Source organism: Lissotriton helveticus, chromosome 9 (assembly GCF_964261635.1).
Source record: "Lissotriton helveticus chromosome 9, aLisHel1.1, whole genome shotgun sequence".
Classification (NCBI taxonomy): domain Eukaryota; kingdom Metazoa; phylum Chordata; class Amphibia; order Caudata; family Salamandridae; genus Lissotriton; species Lissotriton helveticus.
The window spans coordinates 529966365-529991699 of record NC_136070.1 but is presented as its reverse complement, the minus strand read 5'-3'; the positions used below and the strand labels follow the sequence as shown (position 1 = coordinate 529991699).

Below are 25335 nucleotides of genomic sequence, written 5' to 3'. Positions count from 1 at the left end.
ATGTTCTTGGGTCCAAGGGAGGACAGTCGATACGGCTGCCTCCTGAGTCGTTAACTGTATCAGTGGCTTGGCTAGATATGCGTACTGAGGAATCCATTGTCTGCAGTAAGAAGTGAGGCCGATAAAAGCTCGTACCTCCTTCTGAGTCTTGGGCTGTGGAAGATGTGCTATTAACTGGATACGGTCTGGTGTCAACTGCCTACCCCTCTTGGACAGTAAGTGTCCAAGGTAGACCACTTGCTGGACACAGAATTGCAATTTGGAAGGGGACACCTTGTGCCCCATCTCGGCTAGAAAATACAAGACTGTAAGTGACGCACGTTCGCAGTCACGTTCAGAACGGGCTGTGATCAATAGATCATCGACATACTGGAGCAGAGCAGTGTCAGTTGGCATGTGAATATTGTCTAGTTGTCTTTTAAGTGCTTGACTGTATATGCTAGGACTTTCTGTGAAGCCTTGAGGAGCTCATGTGAACTTATAGTTTCTTCCATTTAAACAGAATCCGAAAAGGAATTGGCTGTCTGGATGAATGGGGACACTAAAGAATGCGTTCTTGAGATCGATAACAGTAAAGAACGTAGCTTCAGAATCAATGGCAGTCAATAGGGAAGAAATATCTGGAACCACTGGGTACTGGGGTATGATACATTTATTAAGTTCTCGAAGGTCAATCACTAATCGATAAACTGGAGGTGCATTTGGATCAGTACGTTTTAGAATCGGAATGATAGGAGAATTACATACATTGGAGTCAGTTTCTACAACTACTCCTTGAGCAATGAGTTCGTCAATAATTTTCGATAAGGCTGCTACAGCCTCAGGTGGCAATTTGTACTGTCGGATTCGTGGTAATACAACACCTTTCTTCAGAGTGACACGATGGGGTGTGATGTGCATACAACCTACATCAGTTGGGCCTTGCGCCCATAAATGCTGTGGTACATTCAATAATCTTGGATCAAAATCACGTAATACATAATGACCTTTAAAATCTCTCAAAAACAATCGCACCCCTTCTGGGGAGCAGCATATAACTGCTCCTAATTCTTTCAGGGTCTTAATGCCTAATAAGTTTTCTGGACATGATTTCGTGAGTAACAAGTCTGTAGTTCGGGACAATGGACCAACTTCTAGAGTAACTGGTTTCGATATTTCATTAACAATAGGCTTTCCTGAAAATCCAAGGGAAACATTTCTAGAGCCTGAGAGTGGAGCCCCTGGAACCTCGTCATGACTGATGGTAGTCCTACTTGCCCCTGTATCAATCAGAAACTTTCTGTCAACCCCTAATACTTGACTGTGTACATAGGGACCCTCTTGATCTACAGGAATCTCGATGAGAGGCAAGCCAACCTCCCTCTCTAGGCTGTTTCATGAATATGGCTGGTAATCTGGATACTCTGACTGTGCGTACTGGTACATCTGCTGTGTAACGTGTTGTGTTGCAGCTATAGGCTGCGGTACTGTAACTGTCTGTTGTGCGTTCTGCGGTGGCTGGGAAGTCTGTGAAACTTGTTCTTGTCTAGGCGGACGTGGTCTCTCTTTCGTTTTACCAGTAGCTATGTTGTGTTTCAGAACTGCACATTCGTTTATATAATGACCTGGCTGTTTACAGTAATTGCAGGTCCCTTTAACAGGAGCTGCAGGATGACTGGCTTGACTCGGACCCCTCTTCTGACTGTCTTGCGGAACAGACTGTGCAACTAATACTTTCATTTTCGTGTCTTTCATACGTCTTCTTTCATGTTCCTGCTCCTCCCTAATTCTGTTCTGGTGGTACTGTAGCATCTGGAGCATCTGTGACGGAGTATTAGCTTGCCAGGTACTTTCGACTTTCAGTACTCGATTTTTAACTTGTGGACTTGAATTCTCAACTAGTTTGGTAACAAAAAGATGTGGGTACGATTCACTACTTGTTTTCAGACCACTATTAATAATGAAACATTTCTCAAATCTAGAATAAAAATCACTAGTATCTTCGTCTTGTTTCTGTTTACAGGCTGAGATGGCATCCCAATCTTCCTTTTTCGTGGCTAGTAATCTTGGCAAAACTTGTATTAACAATTCGGGCAATGCTTTAGCTTTATCCCCAAGACCGGTACCTGGAACTCGTGTGTTATCTTCAGTCTCTAATGCGGTCCAATCTATCTTTTTCTCTCCCACCTCCCATTCTTTTTCTTTGAGTTTTTCATATGTGCCCGCAGGCAACAGGACCTTTAACATTTTAATGATATCAGGATACGTGTATTCTCCCATACGGAGCATGTCCTTTAATTCACGGTGGAACCCTGCTGGATCTTTATCGTGACAAGGTATTAACTTTTTCATTTCCAGAAGTTCTATTTTCGTGATAGGGGTGTAGACAAATACTCGTTGTAGACCACCCCCCTTTCCCTTAACTGGATGTACTTCTCGTAACGGATTCTGTCTGTCTATGTAGAATGATTTTCTTTCTGGGGGTGGAACGGGAACAAAATGTGGATTCAGGAACGTTCTGTATTTGTGGCGCTGTTCTAATATGACACTAATTAAATCGGTACCTAGACCTTTCCATCTGTTTAGGAGTAACTCGTTCAGTACATCATGTAAAGGACCTGGATCAGAATGCTGATCCTCATACAGTGTAATGAGGTGCTGGATCATATATGTACCCACCAGACGCTGCTCGGCTGGGGGCAGTTTCAGAAACGTTTGGGCCACTATTTCATCTGGAAACGTGGTAGAATCACTAGTCCATCGGACTGCTGATCGGGCTAGTTCTTGTTCATGCATTGTACTAAGCTCACTATAACCTATTCGTGATTTCAGAATTTGATCGGTGGCCTGGAATACTTGTTCAAGAGAACACTGTTCTGGTACTGGAGGAGCAAAAACTTTCTTGTAATCTAGGCGTGAATGTCTGTCGGGAAATCTAGTTCTACCTACATACGCTATTCTGGAGGGATTCTCGCTGTCTACCTCTTCACTAGAAGAGTCATTCTCTTTCTCGGTTCCTCTTTTTGCTTCCTCCTTCTGGTGTATACTTATAATTTCCTTACGAATTTTCTTGTACATACTTTCTACACTACCTTGTGTCCTGTGTTTTCCCTCGGCTATATTGTCACTCCACCTGGTCAGACCTTTCATCTCGTCTTTATCTTTATCAGGATAATCTTGTTCTCTTATTAAACAGTTAATCAAGAACTGTAAAATCATATGTTGAATCTCGGCTTTTTTGTGTGCCATAGCTTCGTGAATACTTCCTGGATCCTCCCCTGTACGGACAAAACGATATATTCTGTCTAGATGTTCCTTCATGTCGGGCAGGGTGACCAAAAAGTTGGCAACCCTTCTTAAACGTACTGAATATAATACCATGTGATCTTCGCCTGGAACTGGATCATATATACAGTCAGTAAGAAGTCGCTTGAGGTCTGTGTATGTAGCCACTTTTGGCGTACGGTGTAACGCTGCTTCTCGCGGCGTCAGTCGTCTTACTTGAGGCGGGGTGATAGGTGCACCTCCCCCCGCTGCTCCCGAACTAGAATCGTCAGTTAATACTGTACGTGCTGGTAAAGTGACTGGCAAAGCGGGTACATTTAATGTGGGCTGGTCCGGGGGTACTGGCACATTAACTTGGCTGGAGGAACAGGAATTACATTATTTACAGGATGCTGAGGGTGAGCGGGCGGAATAGGATTTGCATATGCTGGGACTGTGTCGTCCAAGTAGGACGAAAGAAAAATTTCAGCTGCGGTTGGTTTATGACGTAGCTTAATCGGGACCAATGGTGGCAGTAAATTACAGGGTGCTTCCGGGGTTGCCTTCGGCAAGCCCTCGGCAAGAAGAGGATACATACCTTTAATAAGGGCATTTCTCTGTCTGTCTGACTGTTCTGCTCTAACTCGTTCACCTTCTTCGATTAATTCCCTTTCTTGGGCTTTTTCTGAGGATTCCCACCTTAATTCTGTTTTTCTGAATTCTTTTTCGGTTCTTCTATGAGATTCTTTGCGCCATAACTCGATGGCATCTTTCTGGGATTGTCTGGCTTTCTTTTTCCATAATGCTTCTTCTACTCGCATGATGCACTCGGCATCCCATGTACCTGATACAGGCCATCTATATTTCTCTTCAAGATCCTTCGTGTAATCCACCCATAAGTCTAGATATAATATGGCATCTAAGCCATGCCTGTGATACATGAAATGTCCAGGACTGTCCCTAGGAGGGACAGGAACTGCTTCTTCGAGTAACCCTTTTCTGGTTTTTATCTGACGTAACTTCGAAAACAGAGGCATGGCTGAGTTGTACTTGCGAACACAATACACAATAATCACAGTAATGAAATGGCAAACAAATCACTCATACCACGACATAGAAATACATTAATAACAGTTCGAACAGAATACTACCTGATACACTGAAAACCTAACACTTGAATTTCTCGAGAACGGACTTACTAGAATTACTGGATGCACTGCTAAAACAGTACAGAACATACCGGTCTCGTAAAGAGACACGTCATACCGTATCCACCTAGGTGAATACTTCGGACTGGATCTGTGTACCCAAACCCATCGGACCAGGAACAAACTAATGAACCTGTCTAGATACTTCCCCCGCAACGGTACTCACCGGGAAGCAGAAACTGAAGGCCTCGGACTGGACTGGACTGCTACGACGTTGGACTACGAACTTCGGACTTCAGAAACAGGTGGGCCTCCGGATACCTCGGACCTTGCTCTCTCGGCTTGGGCTCTGGTCGGGACGAACCGCATTCCTCACCGCCTCGTCTGGATGCCGGACCGCAGTTTCCGTCTCCTCCGTGGGCCTGAGGGAGACTTGAAGCAGAAATATCTGCACGTGCACGGTAGAGTTCCGTCACGGCTGTAGAAGGGTCAGGGGGCCTGCGTTACATCGCCGGCGCGTGGGGAAGGGGCTCGTTCCTATTCGGGCGCCATTTATGTGGTAAATAAATAATTAATTACCGGTACTATTTTTGAATACATTAATAATAACAGATAGCTCAATAAATAAGAGGCAGGATCCGATGTATCTGAGTCTAACAGGCTTTAATCAGGCACAAGGGAAGGGACAGGATCGGAACAGCCTGAAATAGAATGGCACAGAAGGCAGCTGCAACGTCTCATTAACAGTACAAGGTATATATAGTAAAACATCACAATTACATTACATACAGTAGGCGTAACAAGTGACAAGCATAAGATAAGAACACATGGGCGTGAAAAGAAGGCGTGCACAGGGCGTGCACGTAGACATGTGATGAGAACGTCACAGAAGTGTCATAAAGTGGGTGGAAACATGGAGGGGGCTACCTGAGCAGCTGGAACCTTTAACCTAGTGGTGCGCGCAAACGGGCTATGACGTGTTACCGGGGAGAACTGGGGGCGATGACTTCTGCACTAGAAGAGGAGACTAAAGTCTGCGGTGTCAGGACGACATGTACCTATAGCATATCTGGTATCTGGTGTTTGGAGTACATGTTGATAGAATCTAAAAGTTATCAGGGTAAAGGCTACTTGACACTAAGGCTGGTGCATGCATATATTCTACATGTATTGCGTGTGCTATGAATCTTCCATGAAGATTAATACAGTAATTCTCTTGCAGGGAGACAGAAAGACTAGACTATAGCTGAAGCTGTTTATGTGGTTCGCTAGCTTAGGAATGTGAAGACGGAGAGCTGAACTGATAACTAGAGGCATAACATATTCTTGGCAGACAGGCAGGCAGAGCCAGGCCGGGCACCGCGCTGCGCGGCAGGAAGTAAGTGAAGGGTCAGGGATGCAGGTGGGGGCTGCTTCGCTCCTCGGAGTGGGTTCAGGAGACTGGAGCTTGAATCTGGTGTCCGGGCCCTTTGAGGCCTAGAAACGGGGACAATTCAATGAATTAACGTGCACACTATAAAACGTGGCAACATAGGCCTAATACTCGTTGCTTTCACGAGAACTGGAAACTGGCATACTAGAGTTGGACACAACTATAATTGCGTCTTTAATCGATCATAGGGGGATATATGCATATCGATCATGCACATATAACATGGGATGGGGAACACGTAGGCACATATGACAAGGCAAAATTCAATTTTCCTCAGTGAGACAAATGGAGAGAGAGAAAGTAAGGTAGGACATTGAAGGAAGAAAGAAAGGAAAGGGGTGAATGTGAAGATGGAAAGAAGGAATGAGATGAAAGAAAGAAGGACAGGAAAGTAAAATAAACAGAAGGTTATGAAAGTAAAGGTCAAAAATAAAATGGAAGATGGGAAAGATGAGATAAGTAAGATAGAAGAAAAGACAGAATAATGCAACCATAGAATGATGGAAGGAAGGATCGGACAATGGGTGGATAAGTAGAAGGAAAGATCTGAGGAAGGGGAAGAAGCAATGGAAATATAGATTGAAGGATGAAATGAAACATGGAAAGAATAATGGATCATTGGAAAAAAGGCTGGAACTCTATCAGAATGATGGAGAGAAGGAAGTATTAAATAACAGCTACAATCAGAGAAGGATAGAGAAGAGGATAGAAATATAATGTAGGAAAAATGGGGGAAGAAAGAATGGTAGAAGCAGTTGTGGCCCGTCCCTGCCAAAGAGGCCGGGCGGGCCGGAGGAGGGAGGTGGGGGAAGAGGTCGAGGACAAAATAAAAACATAAATAATAAAAATAAGCTTATCTGCTCGCCGCCGCCTCTGCCGTCCACTCAACTGCGCTCTTCCTCCTTCTGGGACAGGCTCGCAAACTGCACTGCAGCAAATCATGACGCTGCAGGAAAGCAGCGTCATGATTGGCCTGAGCACTATGACTTTGCGCCCCCAGGCAGACTGGGAGCCTGTGCCTGCTTTCTCCAGCCCCAGCAATGCAGCTGGGGCTTCAGAAAGATTTACTGCGTATGAGATGTTTGACACAGCTGGCTTAACACCTCATGCGTAGTGAAGGGACAAGGTTACACTACCACTCCCCCACCACAGTGTCATCCCCCTGGACCCACTACCACGACTCATCAGAGTCCTGGGGCAGGGCCAGGGGGTTTAAAATAAACGATAACAAAATGGGTTTGTGGTGGCAGGAGGGTGGCGCTCCTCCGCCCTAATGGGTGGGCCGCTGCTGGGTAGAAGAATGGAAGAAAATATGAAAGGATGGAATTAAAGATTGAAAAAAGGTTGGAATGAGGACTAGATGCAATAAAAGACGTACAGATCAAAGGAAAGCGAGAAAGAAATATGAAAGATAAAAAAGATTAAATCATTAAAAAAAAAATGTCTAGACTAGTGGAATGCTCCACAGATGGAACCTTACATGCAAGGATGGAAGAAATTCTGGAAGCGAATATGGCGGGAATGATGGAAACCCTGATGGAAAGGTGGACATTTCAGGGACAATTAGAAGGATCAATAAGGAGGTGAAGCACAGGAAAAATGGAAGGGCACATGGAAGGATGAAAGGAAAAGGAAAAATTTGGAAGGAAAAATTGAACGACATATGGAAATTTGGATGGGAGAATAGAAGATGGATGAAAGATGAAAGGAATAAAAGTAAGAAAGATGGAATTATGGAATGTCGAGTGGAACACAGAAAGGAAACACAGAAGGATTAAAGAATAGATTACAGAAAAATGAAACAATAGAAGGAAGGATGGAATAATGGATGTATTTCAGGAAAGATGGAAATGTGGAAGAAAACATGGAAATATGGAACAAAGATGAGTAAGATAGAATGGCGAAAACTATATGAATGACAAGAACTGAATGATGGAAAGATGGAAAAGGCTTAAAAAAAGAGCTGCAAAGAGATGTGTGGAAATATACAGTGACGGGGGTGGATGGAATGATGAAAGGAAGAACTGTAGGACTGACGGTAGGAAAACTGAACGGAAGGAATGATGGGTGGATGAATGAAGAAAATTGATTGAAAGACGGATGGCGGTATGACTCGCGGGTGGAGGGTTGCACGGGAGGGTCGCGCGAGATGTCGAGTGGGTTCAAGGGGGCAAGGCGCTGGTTTAATTACAATTTGTAAAAAATGTATTTGCCCAGGTCCCGTGCCGCCTCAGTTCATGGTCGGGTCCAGTGTTTTCCTGCTGCTCTCCTGAACAGGAAACATCCACAGGCAGCCTCCCTTCCCTAACCCAATTACAATGCTGCAATGGTAACATTGTGATTGGAGGGGACGGCGCCCAGCAGGAGGCCATTTTCTCTATGTACCCTGCAGGCTCCCTACATAGAGAAAAGGGAGAGTGAGCATGACTGGTTTGGTTGGCCCCAGAGGGCCGACCAAACATTCAGGGCCCACAGCATTGGGAAAGCCACTCCTCTTCTGCTTTCGAGCAGACCCGCTAGCACTAAAACAGGCACTTCTGCTTTCTCGCAGAGCGAGAAGCAGAAGCATAAAAGGGTAGTTTTACAATTTTATGTTTCTGCTTTTCGCACCGCGAGAAAGCAGTGGGGCGACGCTCCTCCACCCTAGCGGAGGAACCGCCCCTTGGATGAGTGATGAAAGGAAAAATGGAAGTGCAGAAGGAATGAGAGAAGGAACAATGAAAAGTACAAATGAAAGAACAATGTAAAGAAGGATAGAAAGGTGAAACAATAAAAGATGGAAGAGAAAATGCAATAGTGGGTAAAGTAAAAAATAATGGGACAGAAAAGTAAAAAGAAAGAAAGTAAAGAAGACGAAAATAAAGAACATTAGAAAAGGGAGAGTGTGCATTACTGGGTTGGTTGGCCCCAGAGGGCCGACCAAACAGTCAGGGCCCAAAGCATTGGGAAAGCCACTCCTCTTCTGCTTTCGAGCAAACCTGCCCCCACTCAACCAGGCACTTCTGCCTTCTCGCAGTGCGAGAAGCAGAAGCATAAAATGGTAGTTTTACCATTTTATGTTTCTGCTTCTTGCACCACGAGAAAGCAGTGGGGCGACGCTCCTCCACCCTTGGATGAATGATGGAAGGAAAAATGGAAGTGCAGAAGGAATGAGAGAAGGAACAATGAAAAGAACAATATAAAGAAGGATAGAAAGGTGAAACAATAAAAGATGGAAGAAAAAATGCAATAGTGGGTAAGGTAAAAGATAATGGGACAGAAAAGTAAAAAGTAAGAAAGCAAAGAAGACGAAAATAAAGATTAAAGGTAAAAGATGAGTAGGACTGGAAAATAGAAAAAAGTGTGGGTAAGGAAACAAGAAAGAAAAAAAAAGAAGACATATTTTACAGAAAGGGAGAGAGAACATTAGAAAAGACAGTAGAAATTTACAAAAATGAAATATGGTAAGAGAAGGGAAGAAAAGAGGATGAAAGATTGAATTAAGAGATAATATAAAAAAAGAAAGAAGATAGGATAATTGAGGTGGGGAGGAGATCAATATTTAGAAAAAAATGGAAAGGTAGAACACAAATGAGGAAATAAAGAGAAAGGATGGTAAAATAAAAAGTAAGCATTAGAAGAAACAAAGAGTAATGTGAAGACAGAGATCGTGGTGGAAATGAAATATTGAGAGAGGATAAGGGAGGATAAGGGAGTGAAGCCATCCAGGATATGGTTCAAAGTGGTGTTTCGTTTATTTTAGTGGCTACTCCCCTATTGGGGGTTCAAAGTGCTTGTCATGTCTATTTGCTACACAGGAGTATTTGCTCAATTCATTGTGCATAACACCATAGAGTGCTCAGTTCTTATTAACTATGTTGTCACAAAGACCCTGGTTAAAATGTCACTTACTGATTTTGCCTGCTTTTGGCAAATGTTTCTTTACTTGCTATTGTGTGATTCTGTTATGTATATTTTCAGGGCACTGAATTCATTCCTTTGTTGACTTCTGTACATTTCGACCCGACACAGTACAAAACTCCTCACAGTTTTGACCCCACAAACTTTTTGGATGAAAATGGTTGCTTCAGATTGAATCCTGCCTTGATGCCATTCTCCGCAGGTATGATTCCCTATTTTGAATGTCACTCCATGAAAAAATGTAATTTATCTTTTGTGTTATGTTTGTCCATGTCAAATGCTCGTTTAAAGAGTATAGACAGGAAGGTAGAGATTTACTAAGGTTTTAAGCCGTGCTTGCGTCACAAAAGTGACACAAATGGGCCAAAAACCTTTATTTTCCAATTTACTTTCCAGCGCTAAACTAGTTTACACAAAGCAGAGTATAGGTGCCAAGGGGGTGTGACATGAGTGGAGCATGGGCGTTCCCATGCAACCACCCAAGGTTTCTTATGCAAAACCCTATTTACTAAATAAAGTAGACGGGGGTTAGCGTAAAACAACTGCACCTTTTTTAAATAGGGACAAGGAAGGAGAAATGCTTTAATTTCTCCTTCAGTTTGTGACTTTGTAAGTATGCTGCAATTTACAGCACACATAAACAAAGATAAAAGGGTTAAAGGTAGTCTAAGCATGATATTTTGTACGGGAAGACTATACTTCCAGTTCAAAACCTACGCTACACTCACAGAGACGCCCTTGAACTATGGCACAAAGGTGTCTCTGTGGCGCACAGCAGCTGATTTCAGCACCGGCTCTAGGGAGAGGGGTGGAGAGTGCCATATTTCTGTAGATATGGCGCTCTCCTCCTCTCTTCTTTTCAAGCAGTGCAGCATTTGCGTCTGCGACACTGCGCTGCATGAATAAGTGTTAAATCTGGCCCACAGCCTTCTGATTTAGGTCCAGATTTAACTATTGATGGAAAGGAGTGCCCTTTAGACCATCCTGAAGGTCCACCTACCTCATTAAGAGTTGGTCGGGTCTTCAGTGTAGAAATGGCGAGCCATTGCCATCTTCACCAAATATACACACCTTCAATGCCCTGAGGGTGTAAAGGCCATTGGATAATTGGCTGTATGTCCGTCCATCTAATTTAGATGGGCGGACAAATAGCTATATTCCCGTCACAGCCATGAAAAACCGGGCAGTAAGGGGCACTGAAAGGTGCTCTATGCCTGTTAGAAATGGCTGTCTCTGTTTGCTGAGATATGTACTGTTGTAAAGTGGATTATTGGTATAGGCAGATATGCATTTACCACTGGCAATAATAACACTGACACAATATAGAGCTCAGAATAGGTCTTAGAAAATTATTTCCATGCTCAACACTTGGTAGCGTTTAAAAACACCAATTCAGTAAATACTTAAGACACAACACACAATAAAAACACCAATTTATACAAATAGAAAATATTTTATTTTTTAAATGATACCAAATGGAAAACAATCCACTGTAGGGAACCAGAGATATCAACTTTTAAAGATTAGTCACTTTCTTTTGCTTAGAAACCAACAGTGCCACTTTGGAACATTTGGTTGCCTCTGACAGGGACAAATTCACATCTAGCAATTGTTCTAGAGGATCTCTCACCAGATTCGTGAAGCCACCTCCAGCAGGCCTGATCCTGTTAGAACTCCTTCCTGAAGTTCTTCTTCCGGGTCCAAAGTCACCCACACACAATCCAAGGGTCTGGAATTTCCAAGAGGGTCCTTGGAAGTATGAGACTTCAGTTCCCACAATCCACTTGGATAAAACCCTTACAAATTCACTGGTAGTACTCCAGGGTGAGGATTCTTTGTGGCGTTAGTCCAGGTTAGCTCTGTTAACCTGTAGCTTGCAGGGAGTCCACTCTTTAGTCCTTTTGAAGCAGGTTTGATCCATAGGGCTGTAGTTTCGATGGTGCAAAAGGCACAATCCTCAGAGTGCAGTGCCTGGTGAATGCACATAAACCTCTTCAGCGTAGGCCCTTCTGATTCTCTTAGGTTTCAAAAGCAGATCTGAGAGGCACTGCCCCTCTCAGATACTTTTTCTGTGTTTTCTGGTGTCAAGCAGGAGGGCACTCCTGTCCAATGTGGTCCAGGGCTATATCCCAGAGCATGACCACTTCCTCCAAAGTGTGGCAAAATGCTAAATGTTAGCGCAGAGACACCTACGGGTATTTGAGCGCTTTATAAATCTAAAAAATAAATAAATAAACAAATAAACCCAGAAAGCACCAATCCTTCAAAATTCAATATGCCAGAATTTTCAGCAGAAGGAGCAGAACTAACTAAACCAGCCCAAGGGATGGCTTCATATAAATTGGTCCAATCCCCTTACATTAGGGCATTCTACCTTAATCCCCTCCATCTGGCTGCAGGGCAGAGAGGAGAGGTGTAAATGAAAACTGGTTTCTATAGCTTGTTTCCTCCTTCCCTTTAAGAGCATTATTTACGACCCCCACCCCCCTTGGCTCTAGCATTCCTATGCCCAGCAACCACTCCTTCAAGAAAGGCTTTCTAACACCAGGGGTCAATTATCACCTCTTCAAAGCAGCCAGGCTAATCCACTTATCTCTGACCAATCAAGACAGAGCATTAGAGGTCTGAATTTTGCCTTTCAGACAAGAAAGTCTTATAACTTCTTGTCTGTACATTTTAAAATGAATTCAACAATTCCATATTGTTCGATTTATCATTACCATTCTATTGAGTCCTTTAATTCTAGTTTTATGGCGTTTCTTTATCTAGTTATTAACTAATAACCTTTCCCAATGTTAACCTATGTGCTGGGGTTCGGCAATGGAAAAATGAATTGGGAAATTTCTCCAATTCGAGGGCCTATAAAAAAGGTTTTATAAGGACCCTGCTTATACCTACAGGACCCCCCACTCCTGGAACACCTAGGAAAGAGTTTAGGGGTGCTGAATATATAAACATATTGCAGATCCTCATTTCTCAGTGCTCCTATCACAAAAGTCGATTTTGGGAAGCACTTTACAACTATGTGGGGAGTGAAATGTGCAATTTCACTAACCCCAGGGCATATAAAAACCTTTTTATAAGGATTTTCCTCATAAGTCCCTGACCCTCCACCCCTGGAGCACCTGGGGAAGACCCTGGGGGTACCTACCATGCCAGTAGTGAATTCACTTTTAAGTTCTCCAAACACAAATGTCGAGTTTGGGCACAATTTGCATTTTAAAACCAGTCCTGCAAAGCAGGGCTCATATTAATCTGACTTCAGCCTTCAGCAGTGCACACATGCAAGTGCAGAAAAGGCTGCTGGCCCCAAAACTGCCTTGCCTTATTCTATACTACTGACATAAAGGTAGTTTCAACCCCCCTGCCCTATATGTACTAGGGCCTTAAAGGGGAGGTCATGCCAATCACAGGGGAACCCTGACCCATAGTGTACCCTACAGTATGTAGGTGTTTTCACTGTATTCTACATGACCTTCAGCAAAAAGTTGGGGGGGGGGGTGCCCAGTGGACAGGAGGGCTTTGCAACATGTACCTTTGTCCAAGTAGGGACCCTTGCTTCTAGTCAGGGTAAGGGGATACACACTTTAGATAACCCCTGCTCACCCCCTTTGTAGCTTGGCACTGGCAGACAGGCTTATCACAAAGGCAATGTGTAAAGTATTTGTGCTCAGAACATACAGTAATAGAGTGATAACGCCACACATTGTCACCACATCAGTTTAGGGAAATAAAGTATCTTTATATAAACTCAACAATACCAAAACGACAAAAATACAACATACAGGTAGTAAAATATTACTTCAAAACAGTAACTACAAGAATTATGCTTGTAGAAAACAAATAGCTCCATCTGGGGCTATTGCGACATTGTGACAGCAATACATCCAAAGTACGGCGCCGACCACGATGTGTGCAGCATTGGGCCTGGAGTCACACGGACCCCTCAAACAAACAGTACCTTCGGATAACAAAGTCTATGATGATGCCTGGCATCGTGGAGGTGAGGCATGGGTGCCAAGGTCCAGGCCGGCTCCCTGGCTGCCATGGGGGAGGCAAGGCATCATGTTCACGAGGAGGTGACATGTCAAATCCAGGACAGGGCAAGTTGGTTGTGTCTGCAGTGAGGCTACATTTCCAGTAACAGTGTGAAGTTGTTGAGTTTGTGGAGTTACCCTCGGTGGATAATGGAGTTGCGATAACACGATGCAGATGCTGGTGATGAAGGGGTCGGTGTGAGGGCTGGCATTGGGAAATGCCGATAACTACGGGTGTCAGCTGGCATTGGAGCTGCGGTTCTGCCTGAGTGGAGCATTGTGCACTTTTTCAAGCAGTGCCCCTGGCCTTAGTGCAGGTTGTGGCATCACATTGGTGCCTCTGACAGCATTGGAGACAGGTTTTCTTGCTTCTTTCAAGTTACTTCCAGCTCCCAACAGCAGGAACAACCCCCAGAGGCCCAAATCTAGGATAGGTGCCTCCTGGCAGGTCAAACCTCTCAGCAATAGAGTTCAGGGGCGCTGGGAGTGAAGTATTTGTGTCTCTGAGTCTTTAGAACAGGAGGCCAGCACACACAGGCCCTTGGAGATTCTTCTTCAAGCAGGTTCACAGCAATGTTCCAGTCTTTGTCCTTTTCTTGGCAGAAGCAGCAACTGCAGGCCAATCCCATCTAGCACGCGGCAAAGAGGCAGTACTCCTCCTCACAGCTCTCCTGCTCTTCTCCTTGGCAAATGTTTCTCTTGAGTCAGGAAGTGATCTTAATTTCTGTGGTTTAAGGTCCACTACTTATAGGACATTTCATCCTTGTTCTCCTTTCTGCAAGGGTCTCTGAGCCCAGACTAAACCAGTTCTGTCCTCACTGGTGAAGCATTGGGCAAGGGAGACATGCCCTATTCAGATGCAAGGCAAAACTCCCCCCACGACTTTAAATGCAAGCAAGGAAAAACGAAATTGCCAGTATTTCACTATCTGTACATGTCAGACACACCAGTACAATTCCTACCTTTGACATACAGTGCACCCTGCCCATGGGGGTACTCATGGCCTACCAGAGGGGTGCCTTACATGTAAGAAAAGGGAGAATTAGAGCCTGGCAAGTGGGTGCACTTGCCAGGTCGACATGGCAGTTTACAACTGTGCACAGACACTGCAGTGGCAGGTCTGAGATACCTTTTCAGGGCTACTCATGTGGGTGGCACAGTCAGTGCTGCAGGCCCACTAGTAGCATTTGATTTACAGGCCCTGGCAAACTCAGTGCACTTTACTAGGGACTTACCAGTAAAGAAATCTGCATTATTTTTTTATTTTCAGAAAGAAAATCCAGGTTTGGAATTTTCTTTTGTAAAATAAAATAAAGATGTACGTTTGATGTATAGCTCTGTCACAGTTCATCAAACTTAGAACACATTTCCATGAACCGCTATGATGGTGGTTCCTGGAACTGCTAGAGATGTACACAGGGACAGCGTGCATCTCTAAATTTGAAGGGTGGAGTACCCTTGCCATGGTGGGAGTAAAGCACTCCGCCATGGTGAAGGTAATTACTCGCCCGTCAAATAATAAATCAGCCTCTTAGTTCCTTAAGTGAGACTTTGAAGCAGCACAAGAGAAGAAGCTCACTGGGGTGAGAGGAGAAGTAAACAGATGTAACAATGTTCATTTACTTCCTGTCTCAGATTATTACAAAGTGAGTAATTCTCCTTCATGCATTGTTTACCAAGCCCAACAAAAAAAAATGAATTCAACATGGAAGCCTTTACTCTCATTATTCCGTAAAAGTGAAGTTACTGAGGCATGTCCAAGATGGCAACTGAGTAGGACGTGCCTGCTCATCACTCCGATCCCTGGCATGGGCCCATGCCACATTGCGCTACATAGCGGATCCCTTGACATCGGCTTGGCTCTCACCTTGTTCCGGTGACTGCGGGGGAGGCGAAATCTCGGAGGAGGTGTGGCGCCGGCATACATTTCACGGCTGGTATCCCGTCCGATGCCGAGCGCCCTGTGGACTATTTAATGGCCGAGCGGACAGACCCCGCACACGGTGGCACATCTCTGCGAGGATCACCCCAGCAGACCTGTGAGCTTGTAGAGAGACCCGTGGATGCGGGAGGATGCCGCGATCCACCTCGAGAGCCACAACCACGCCAGCGAGAAGGCTCCACCTGTGGAGCGAGAAAATGGAGGGTGGCGGCAGCTGCAGATGAGGGAGCGGATCTTGACGATCACAGCAGGTGAGCCAGCAAACAGTGGCAGTGGGCCCCCTGGCTCCTGCTGCAAGCTGCAATCTGCTCCTTCCGGAGGGTTTGGGAGCTGAAGACCAGGCCTTGGCCCACGAGCTGCACCCTCTGGCAAACACCCTCCTCCCCTCCTACTAGTCAGCAGAGTGCCCGAATTAGGCCAAGTGGAGAGCGGGGCTGATGCTCACTGGAAAGCAAGGCCCAGATCGGCGGGTGGACCAGAGTGAGGGCCCGCTTGTACACGAGGGCCCAGGAGCCGATCAGGCTGAGGGGTAATGGTGGGAGCTGTCATAGCGCTGCTGCTGCGTCTACAGGACCCAGAACCTAAGTGAGACGGCACAGGGGCGCCCTCATGTCTCTGAGAGACCGCCTGGCAGAGTGGCCTTGAGAAGTTGCCACAGCTCTGCCTGTGCGAGAGGTCTGACCGGGGAGTCTGGATGCAGAGAGCGTAGCACAGGAGCATAGTTTCCCGGGCCCCTTGAAGCACTGCCGATGGAGGAACCAAGGTAATGCTTTGGGGACACGCCTGCCCGATCCCTTGCACCCAGGCCCGTACCTTGGCATATCGCTGACTTCTCCTTGTCACCACAAGGAGTTAGCCCTTCGCGATGGTTACCACCACATCCCGAAAGGACAGATCCGTAAAAGACCTTCTTCTCAAGGCAGGAACTGGAGGAGCGGAGGCGCCAACAGCACAAAGTGGCTCCATGGTACGACCTGGCATGGACGATCCGGAGGGCCCGGTCACACGTAGTGTCCTGGAATCCCTCTTTGCAGACCTCACTAGAGAATTTCACTCCATGAAAAAATATGTGACCATGGAGATCCATGAGGTGTGAAGGGACTTGGACTCAGTGAGTGAGAGAGTTGATGACTTGGAAAACCAAATGGCCGTACAAGACGAGGAAATCTCTCAGCTTCAACCGGCGGTCTTGAGACTCCGGGACAAGCACTTGGATCTCCAAACCCACGCAGAGGACCTCGAGAATCGCTCCCACCTGAATAACATCAGGATCTGGGCAGTTCCTCAGGGTTTGGAGGAGCACGATATTGAGGCCTTTGTTGTGGAACTATTTAATCATATCCTGGGGGACCCTCTGGAGCCACGGACCAAGTTGGGCCGAACACATCGCATGGGGGCCAATCGGCCTGTGACAGCCCCTCCTGACAACCTGACCTGTTTCATGATTTTCAAATTAAAGAATGTATTATGCGGGAGGTGCAGGCTAAACATCCCACTTTCGCTCCTGCCTGCCTCTACTTTTTCAGCATCTGGCGGCATCGACTTTGCAGAAACGATGAGAGCTCTGACCTGTAACAGCATTCCTGTGCTCCAAGGACATCTCATGGGGACACCCATTTTGACTTATCTTTAAATGTGAGGGCAGGCACCGTTCCCCCGATGAGGCCAAGTCACTTCTTCATCTGTCAGCAGGTGATCGCGCCTCGCCAAAGAAAGATGCACCTGCTGGACGCCGCTCTGATTCAGCAAGATGGCAACGAGTTGGGAACTCGTTGCAGGGCCTTCGCCAGGACCCAGAGACAATTGCCAAGGAACGCTTGGCTGTGCTGCAATCTCTGTTAGATGACTCTAATACTGCAGACTGAATTGCACTTACATCGGTAATGTTTGCTATATTGTTTTGGGATCCATATTGATTTGACTGGCTGAGCTCTGTGCGGCATCAGAGTGGCTTGGGGCTCCTGCTTTCATCTCACGTCTCTCCACAGGGCTGCTTGCCCGGGACACTTGTGGACTCCGTCAATCATTTTCTCAGTTGTTAGTTCTTTGTTGTGGGTTTCAGGGTTCACTCCTCCTACCCCCAGTCATAATGGGTTGCCAATCCTTTCAATTGGCCCCCTGTGTCCACCCCTACAGACCCAGGGACACCTTTCTGTAGCTTACTCCGGGCTCTCCCCCAATGTCGACTGACATTAAAATCCTGTCCCTTACGTTAAGGGGCTTAATACCCCACCAAACTGCGAGCAGTCTTGTCCTTTCTCAAAAATTCCGAAGCCCACATTAGCCTGCTCCAAGAAACACCTTCCCCCAACGGTCATGAATAGGCTGCAATCCAGGGCCTTTCCCTTTCAAATGTTCTCCTCTCATCCCTTGAAAACAGCCGGGGTGGTGATCCTGGTCTCAGCTAGGTTCCCAGGTCTGGTGGGCTGCAAATGGGCTGAGATTAAGGGCAGATTTCTGGCCCACACCTTCACATTGGGCACACACACTCTAACGGTAGCAACTGTCTATGTTCCCAACTGAGGACAGGAGGGATTCATTCGGGATGTTGTACATGAGCTCACAGGCCTCCCTGACAAAACCGTGCTTTTAGGGGGGAATTTTAACCTGGCCTTTAATGGCACTTTGGACCAGTCAGGGCATCATTGGGGACAGACGGGGGCTCTCTCAGAGGACAGGTAACAACTTTTGGCAGAGGTTGGGCTCACGGACATTTGGTGGCTGCATTACCCTGGATTCAGGCAATACACCTTTTACTTCCACCCCCAAAAGACAGACGCCAGAATTCATTACATGCTCACTTCTGACACAACGGGCACAAGATATTGAAATCCTTCCCTGCCCCCTATCAGACCACTCAGCAGCACAGATTTCTTTCTTTATCCTTGCATCAACCCCAGGCCGTCATGATGCTTCTGGCGCCTTCGTGACAACCATGCTGCAGCGCCCTTCAGTGGTGCAGCAAATCCAACAGTGTATAACTGACTACCTAGATCTCAATGACTCCCCTTCCATTTCTTTAACGACTCTTTGGGAGGCCCTGAAGGCAGTAGTTAGAGGGAATTCCTGGCCATAGCAGCCGCAGATAATAAAGATAGGAGAGAGAAAAGGGAGCGCTTATCCAGGTAAGTAGCAGAACTAGAACGCATACACCAATGGACGGGGGCACCCAGAGTCTGGAAACAGCTTAAGAGGGCTAGAGCGCAGCTAGTGGGGCTGAATGTTGACCCGGCTGGATGTTGACCAGGCTGAATACCCAGCCCTTCACCTAAAGCATGTCTTCAATGTGGGGGGAGACAGGTGTGGGAGGCTTCTGGCCAATAGGTTGCGTGGGCAGAGACAGGCGTCCTGTGTTTCTATGATCAGAGACCTGCGAGGGAGAGAGGGCAATGCTGACCATGAAATTGTGGATAAGTTCCGGTGCTTTTATGAGACCCTATTTTCAGCCCAGACTCTACCTAATGAGGAGCCAACCCGTTATTTGCATGGGGTCTCTACATTTAAACTTTTACCACACCAAGTGGAGGAGCTTACAGCCCCTATCTGCTTGGAGGAAGTCATTTCCGCCCACTCTCGTTTGAAACTTCACAAGTCACCAGGTCCGGATGGCTTCTCCTCTGTTTTTTATAAAAAGTTTTGTGAGTTGCTCGCCCCGCTGCTGGCACAGTTCTACAACTCGATTGGGACTGCTCAAGCCATCTCTCTCACCGCCCTCCATGCTGGAGGCTTTGATCTTGGTTATACCTAAACCGGGGAAGGGCAAGCACTTGTGTGGTTTCTTTCGCCCCATATCCCTCCTGATTGTGGATCTAAAGATATTCACTGGGATCTTGGTGAGTAGGCTCTCTCGTCACCTGCCCGGGTTAATAGACCCGGACCAATCCAGGTTTGTTCCCGGGCGTCAGTGTTCTGACAACACTAAGCGGCTCCTGCATTTAGTGGACAGATCTGAACGCTTCCCAGCGGAATGCATGATTTTCTCTGTCGACCCTGAGAAAGCGTACAGCAGGGTTCATTGGCCATAACTCAGGGCAACTTTGACTCATTTTGGTCTCCCATGCAGCTTCATTGACTGGGTATTTAGCAGCTACACTAGGCCCATGGCCACAGTACGGGTGAATGGGATAGCATTGTCAGCCTTTCCCATATGCAGAGGGACGCGGCTGGGCAGTGTCCCCTGTCGCCGCTTCTGTTCGCCCTGTAAATGGAACCTATGGCCCAAAAGGTTTGAGATGATCCGAACATCAGGGGGGCACGCTTCAGGAGGTCAAAGCACAAACTTTGCTTATATATGGATTACGTGGTAGCCTCGCTTGAACACCCTCAGGAATCTTTGCCGGCTTTCCTGGCTGAGCTCGACAGGTTTGCCCTGGCCTCAGGATTTAAAATCAATATACATAAATCTCAGGGCTTAGATCTTTCCTTGCAGTCTGAAATGTTGGGGTTCATACAGCGTTCGTATCTGCTTCAGTGGGCCCATGACTCAATTCCTTATGCAGGACTGCAAGTCTCTGCTACTATACAAGCCACCAGAGTAACAAACTGTGCGGCAATCTTCCACCAGGTCAGAGAATTCCTCCACAAGTGGAGGCTGCATTCTCTTTCCTGGCTGGGCCGTATAGCTGCAGTGAAAATGGTGTTATTGCCCCAGCTTCTTTATTTATTCCAAACTTTGCCATTTTGTACCTCCATCTGGGGTCATACGCTCATTGCAGCGAGACATAGAAAGCTTTGTCTGGCGCGAACAAAGGGCTCAATTACGTTGGGAGCTCACTTACAGAGACACTGTTGAGGGCGGCTTAGGGCTCCCTGATGTCCAAGCTTACTGGCGGCTGGCCAAAATGAGAGCTTTGGTGGAGTGGTCTCGTCCGATGTCCGAGAAGCATTGGCTATTTATGGATCGATTGCTTGATGGCCAGCCCCTCTGGGGTGTCCCCTTTCTTGCGCATGCGGGTCAGCCCTGAAACCTATACCTTTCTGAAGTGACTAGACTGACTCTGCTGGCATGGGACAAGGTTGCTGCCCCTCGAGGGCTCACAACCTTCCCGTCACCGATCACACCCATAGTCCATAACCCTGACTTTACACCGGGCCTTCACTTAGAGAATTTCCGTCCCTGAACCACTGAATCATGTCGCTCCGTAGCGCACCTTTTCGATCTCTCTGGTCTCCGCTCCTTTACTGATCTTCACAAGGAGCAGGTTTTACCGGAAACGTAGCGTTACCGATATTTACAGGTTCGTCATTAGGTGTTACATGGGGAAGTATGAGAGGGTGCGGAGAGACGCCTCACACGGTTTGAGAAGTGGCTGCTTAAACGTCGTACTGATGCACACCTGACCTCGGACTTACATAGGTTTACTAGACACACCTCAGATTTCGTGAAGACTCCTGGCCAGTCGAATTGGGAAGGGGAGCTTGGTAGAATCCTGATGCAGAAAGAGTGGAATTACATCTACTTTAGAGCCCGTCGCAGAGCACACAATGACTCATCCATTGAGACAGCCACTAAAGTGGCTACTTATTAGTACCTTACTCCTGTATGACTTCATAGAGGTAACCCCTCATGCAGCCCGCAATGTTGGCATGCCTGCGGGCAGTTGGGTACCCTAACTCACTTACTGTGGGACTGCCCCTCCTTGGGGACATATTGGCAACAGATCCTTAACGATTTTGACTCCCAATTTGTGTTTTCCTTTTTGCTATGTTCGTTATTTTCTTGGCCAACCATGATAATGCACTTGCCGGGTTGCATTCCGATGACCATAGAGCAATTTGGCTCGTTTGTTGTATTCCTTTGTCTTGGAAATTAATAAAAGAAATTTGAACAATAAAAAAGTGAAGTTACTCTCAAAGCTTCTTATTTTTTCTTCAGTATTGCAGAAGGGTTAGCTTCCTACCCAGAAGGTAAGGTTTTTACTTCTGTCACTTAGTTTGCATAATAATCTTAAATCCTCGTTCACCTTTCTTTCCCCCCTGAGGACCTGGTCTAGCAGTCCATTACAGGAATATGTCTTCTCCGTTTGCTGAACAGACGGAGTTTGTATATTAAAAGCTGTTAAGACTCATTTTTTGCAGTCTCTTGTTTATTTTTTGCCCAGATTCAGTTTATCTTCTCTGTGCAAGAAAACACTTTGAAAAATAAAATAATCATTATCTAGTCATGAGAGTGATTCTTTTGTTAAAACCCAAGTGGCTGATCAAAAGATGGCAGCTCTCACCTGAGTTTTCAAGCCGTGATAGAGTGTTACTAGGTAACCAGCTGAAGCAGGAAGTTCAATTTGTTCCCATGGCTTGCAGACAATGGTTGAGCAAGTGGGAAGCAAAACAACCCGGAAGCCGCTGCCACTGTGACTCTGCTTTGCATGCATATGAGGAGAAAATTGGAATGTTGGGAGCTCCATTGCACACAATGTAGTGCTCCTCTTCTCTACAGATCATGGAATCGACGATGTAAGCAATATTTAGAGCGTAATGCCAAGGTGCCCAGATTGGATTTTCAAGATGACCTCACTGTTGGTCTTTAAGAGGAAGATATCAGGGATCGTTTTGTGAAAGGATCTGATTTGACTGAGTTGCTACATTTACATTGAAAAGGCAACCTAAGCTTCCTAGATTAAGTTTCAGTGGGAAAGGATGAATATAGCTTTGTCCATTAACAGCGAAGGGCGCCAGAGGCATTTCCTTTGTACAGGCTAATTAATGGAAGTAGATAGATAACAATTTTTTCCCAAGATTTCTGTTCAGATGATACCCATTAGAGAACTTTGCAGAGGAGTTCCTGGATGTAGTATAGATAAGATAACTTCATGGCAGGTCTATCATCTAACACAAATTTTGCCACCCTTGCACATGCATATGCCACCTATACAATGCAACATGCTTTCCAAATACTTTATGACCAAAAGAAGGAAGTTTGAACTGTTTGTCAACTTTATCGATGTTAGAGCAACAGGCCTCTTTTCTATCAGATGTCTATTTTGGATGGGTTTGTGCTGCAGCAGCTTCCTAAGGAGCATCTATAAGAGCTCACAGACACATATTCATGAAGTCTTCAAAGGCCAATGTGTCCCACAATGCTGTACTGACGAAATTACCTTTTGAAACTCTTTGAGCACCAACTTCATAAGATGGGAAAGAAATCCGGTGAATACAAGAAGCTTAAGACCCCAATATTACTTTAAAGATATGAGGCCAAACAACTGATTGGTCCAAAGTCTGGTAATCAGCTCTTTTGTGGAAGGGCCGGGAGGGCCCTTTTAAGGACAAAGCCCTGGGCCAGACAGCAGCTTCATCTTTTCCAGTCCCTCCTAAAGCATGACTATGCCAGGATGCTCCAACATGGTCTCTTGTTTACTTCTTTCAGGATGTTTGTAACTCTACAATGTCAGATGCTTGGGCCCAGGTAATTGTGAGACTGGGTTATGAAATACAGTTTCCTGAACCTCCACAATAATATTTTTAACTAACTTCTCTTCTTCGATGCAAACTCTGCAACAGGTTCTTTAGAAGGGCTTTCAGGACTTACTGGTCAAATCAATCATTGTCCCTGTTACAAAGGCAAAAGTGTTCCAAGGTGTCTATTCCATGCTGTTTCGCGCAAAAGGTAAATAGGGACTGTAGAACTGTGCTAGAATTAAAGGATTTATGCAGATATATTCCTTACCTGACATTCAAGGGGAAGGCTTTGCAGAATAGTCTGTCTTTGATCAAACCTGGAAAGTTCCTACCATCAATAAATATGCTAGATGCATATGTACGTTTCAATTCATCCAAATAATTCAGAAATAGTTTAGCTTTTCCTTAATGGGAGAACATTTTCTATTCTAAGTATTATCCTTTAGACTGGCATCTGCCCCAAACATGTTTACAAAGCTCTGAGCACCACTATGGTTATATTACCTGCACATGGCATTCAGGTTTATTCATAATTGATTGTTTGATTGCATCTTTAACAGGTCTGCATGGTACTTCAGGGCCATGGCTTCCTCATAAGCTCCAAGAAGTCCCTTATGGATCCATACCCAGATCATAGAAGCCCTTTTCCAAACTAATCTAGGAGACATGTTCTACCGAAGGAAAGGAAGATAAAATTATCTCTCTAGTTTGCTATCCAAGAATCACGCATAGGTGAAGGAGTGGCTGAGAAGCCAAGGAGAGATAATTCACTCTATCCTTCCTTGTATGGAGCCTGCTTCATCTTCAGCTTCTAGAGTGTCATCTCTTTCAGTTCTAAAGCCTCAAATTTCAGGAGTATAACATAGTGGTACCAGTAACTCCTCAGACGTTCTAAGATATTCAATGGTGGTTAAATTCAAGGAATTTGAGAAGAAGGTAACAACTAGTAGCTACCCATCTTATAATACCGATTATGGATGCAAGATAAATCAGGTGGGGCGCAATTTTGGAGAACAACATAGCTCAGGTCACTGAAACGGACAGGAGAGAACAATTGAAAAGAACTGGCAGCTGTCCAGAGCCTCTATTAAATGTTCCCCTAATTGACACATCAGGCAGTCTGTGTACAGATAGGCAGTAAAATGTCACGGTCTTACATCAACCACCAGGAAGTGACAAGTGCTCCATATATAGTGATCCTTTCACAGAAAATATTCCGGTGGATGGAGGAGAATCTCCTCTCTCTTTAAGCAGTATATTGTCCGAGGTGAGGAATGGTCCTGCAGACCTACTCAGCTTGAAATTTCCTTCCTCCATAACGTTATGTCTGAGTTCTACTCTGTTTCTGGATATTTACTGGAGGTTCGCTCAGTCATGGTTGCATATCTTTGCCGCAGAAGAGCATTCTCTCATTCCAATTTCTGAAGCCTAAATTCCTCTTGAGAGTCTTGGGTGCATACCCTATCCATTCCATGACCCTCAGTTCTCTTTCATGATTTAAATCTGTTCCATCTAATCCCAATGGTTGTGCATAAGATCAGAGAGGATAATGAGTAGTACTTTCTGGTAGTACCAGACTGGCTCAAGATAACTTGGTATCCTCCGCTTCTTTACAAGCCTGTTCTTCCTCATTGGGGGTTCCCAATCCATCCTCCCACTCTCATAGTACTGTTTCTACCACAGTCCAAACTCAAATGTCTGAGACTAGGGGCATTTTACTTGACAGGGTAAAAATAATAGCTCAGGGATACTCCTCGGAAACATCCAAGGGTATTCCTCAGTCTAGAAGACCATTGATGCTGAAAGCTTACAACTGCCATTGATGTCATTTTGAGTCCTGGTGTGGTTCTAGGGGTTCTGTGCCTCGTGACCCGATGAATATCCTTGACTTTTTTAGAGATGGTTTATTTCTCAATTCAACATTCTCTATACTTCTGAGCCTTAGGGCTGCTATTGAGGCTTTTAGTGTGAAGGAAGTTTAGTCTAATTCTTCTCTAACCAAGTAATCATTGTCGAGATGCAAAACTCTGTACAGGGTAAATGACAAGCATAAAGTCAACGAGTGATAGCAGTGGTTGGTTAAGGCACTGTGAGGCAATGTTCTTTGAAGGGGCGAGTCAATAACTTTTTCCCAAAGAGGGAAGCATTGAAGCAATTTTGATGTTTCAGAACCATGGTGCCTAGATGGAAAAGGCGTGCCTCCTTTTTTTTATACTTCTTAGTCTGCAGTCTAAT

The 25335-nt window shown here is 45.5% G+C and overlaps 1 protein-coding gene across 1 annotated transcript in view; it reads left to right on the top strand.

Annotated features, from left to right (window-relative positions):
• Positions 1-25335, top strand: part of LOC144782820 (cytochrome P450 2F2-like) — a 280070-nt gene that overhangs the window by 233618 nt on the left and 21117 nt on the right. Inside the window, exon 9 of the mRNA XM_078662098.1 lies at positions 9784-9925. Within this exon, the coding sequence (XP_078518224.1) occupies positions 9784-9925 (142 nt within the window). The remainder of the gene's footprint in view (positions 1-9783; positions 9926-25335) is intronic.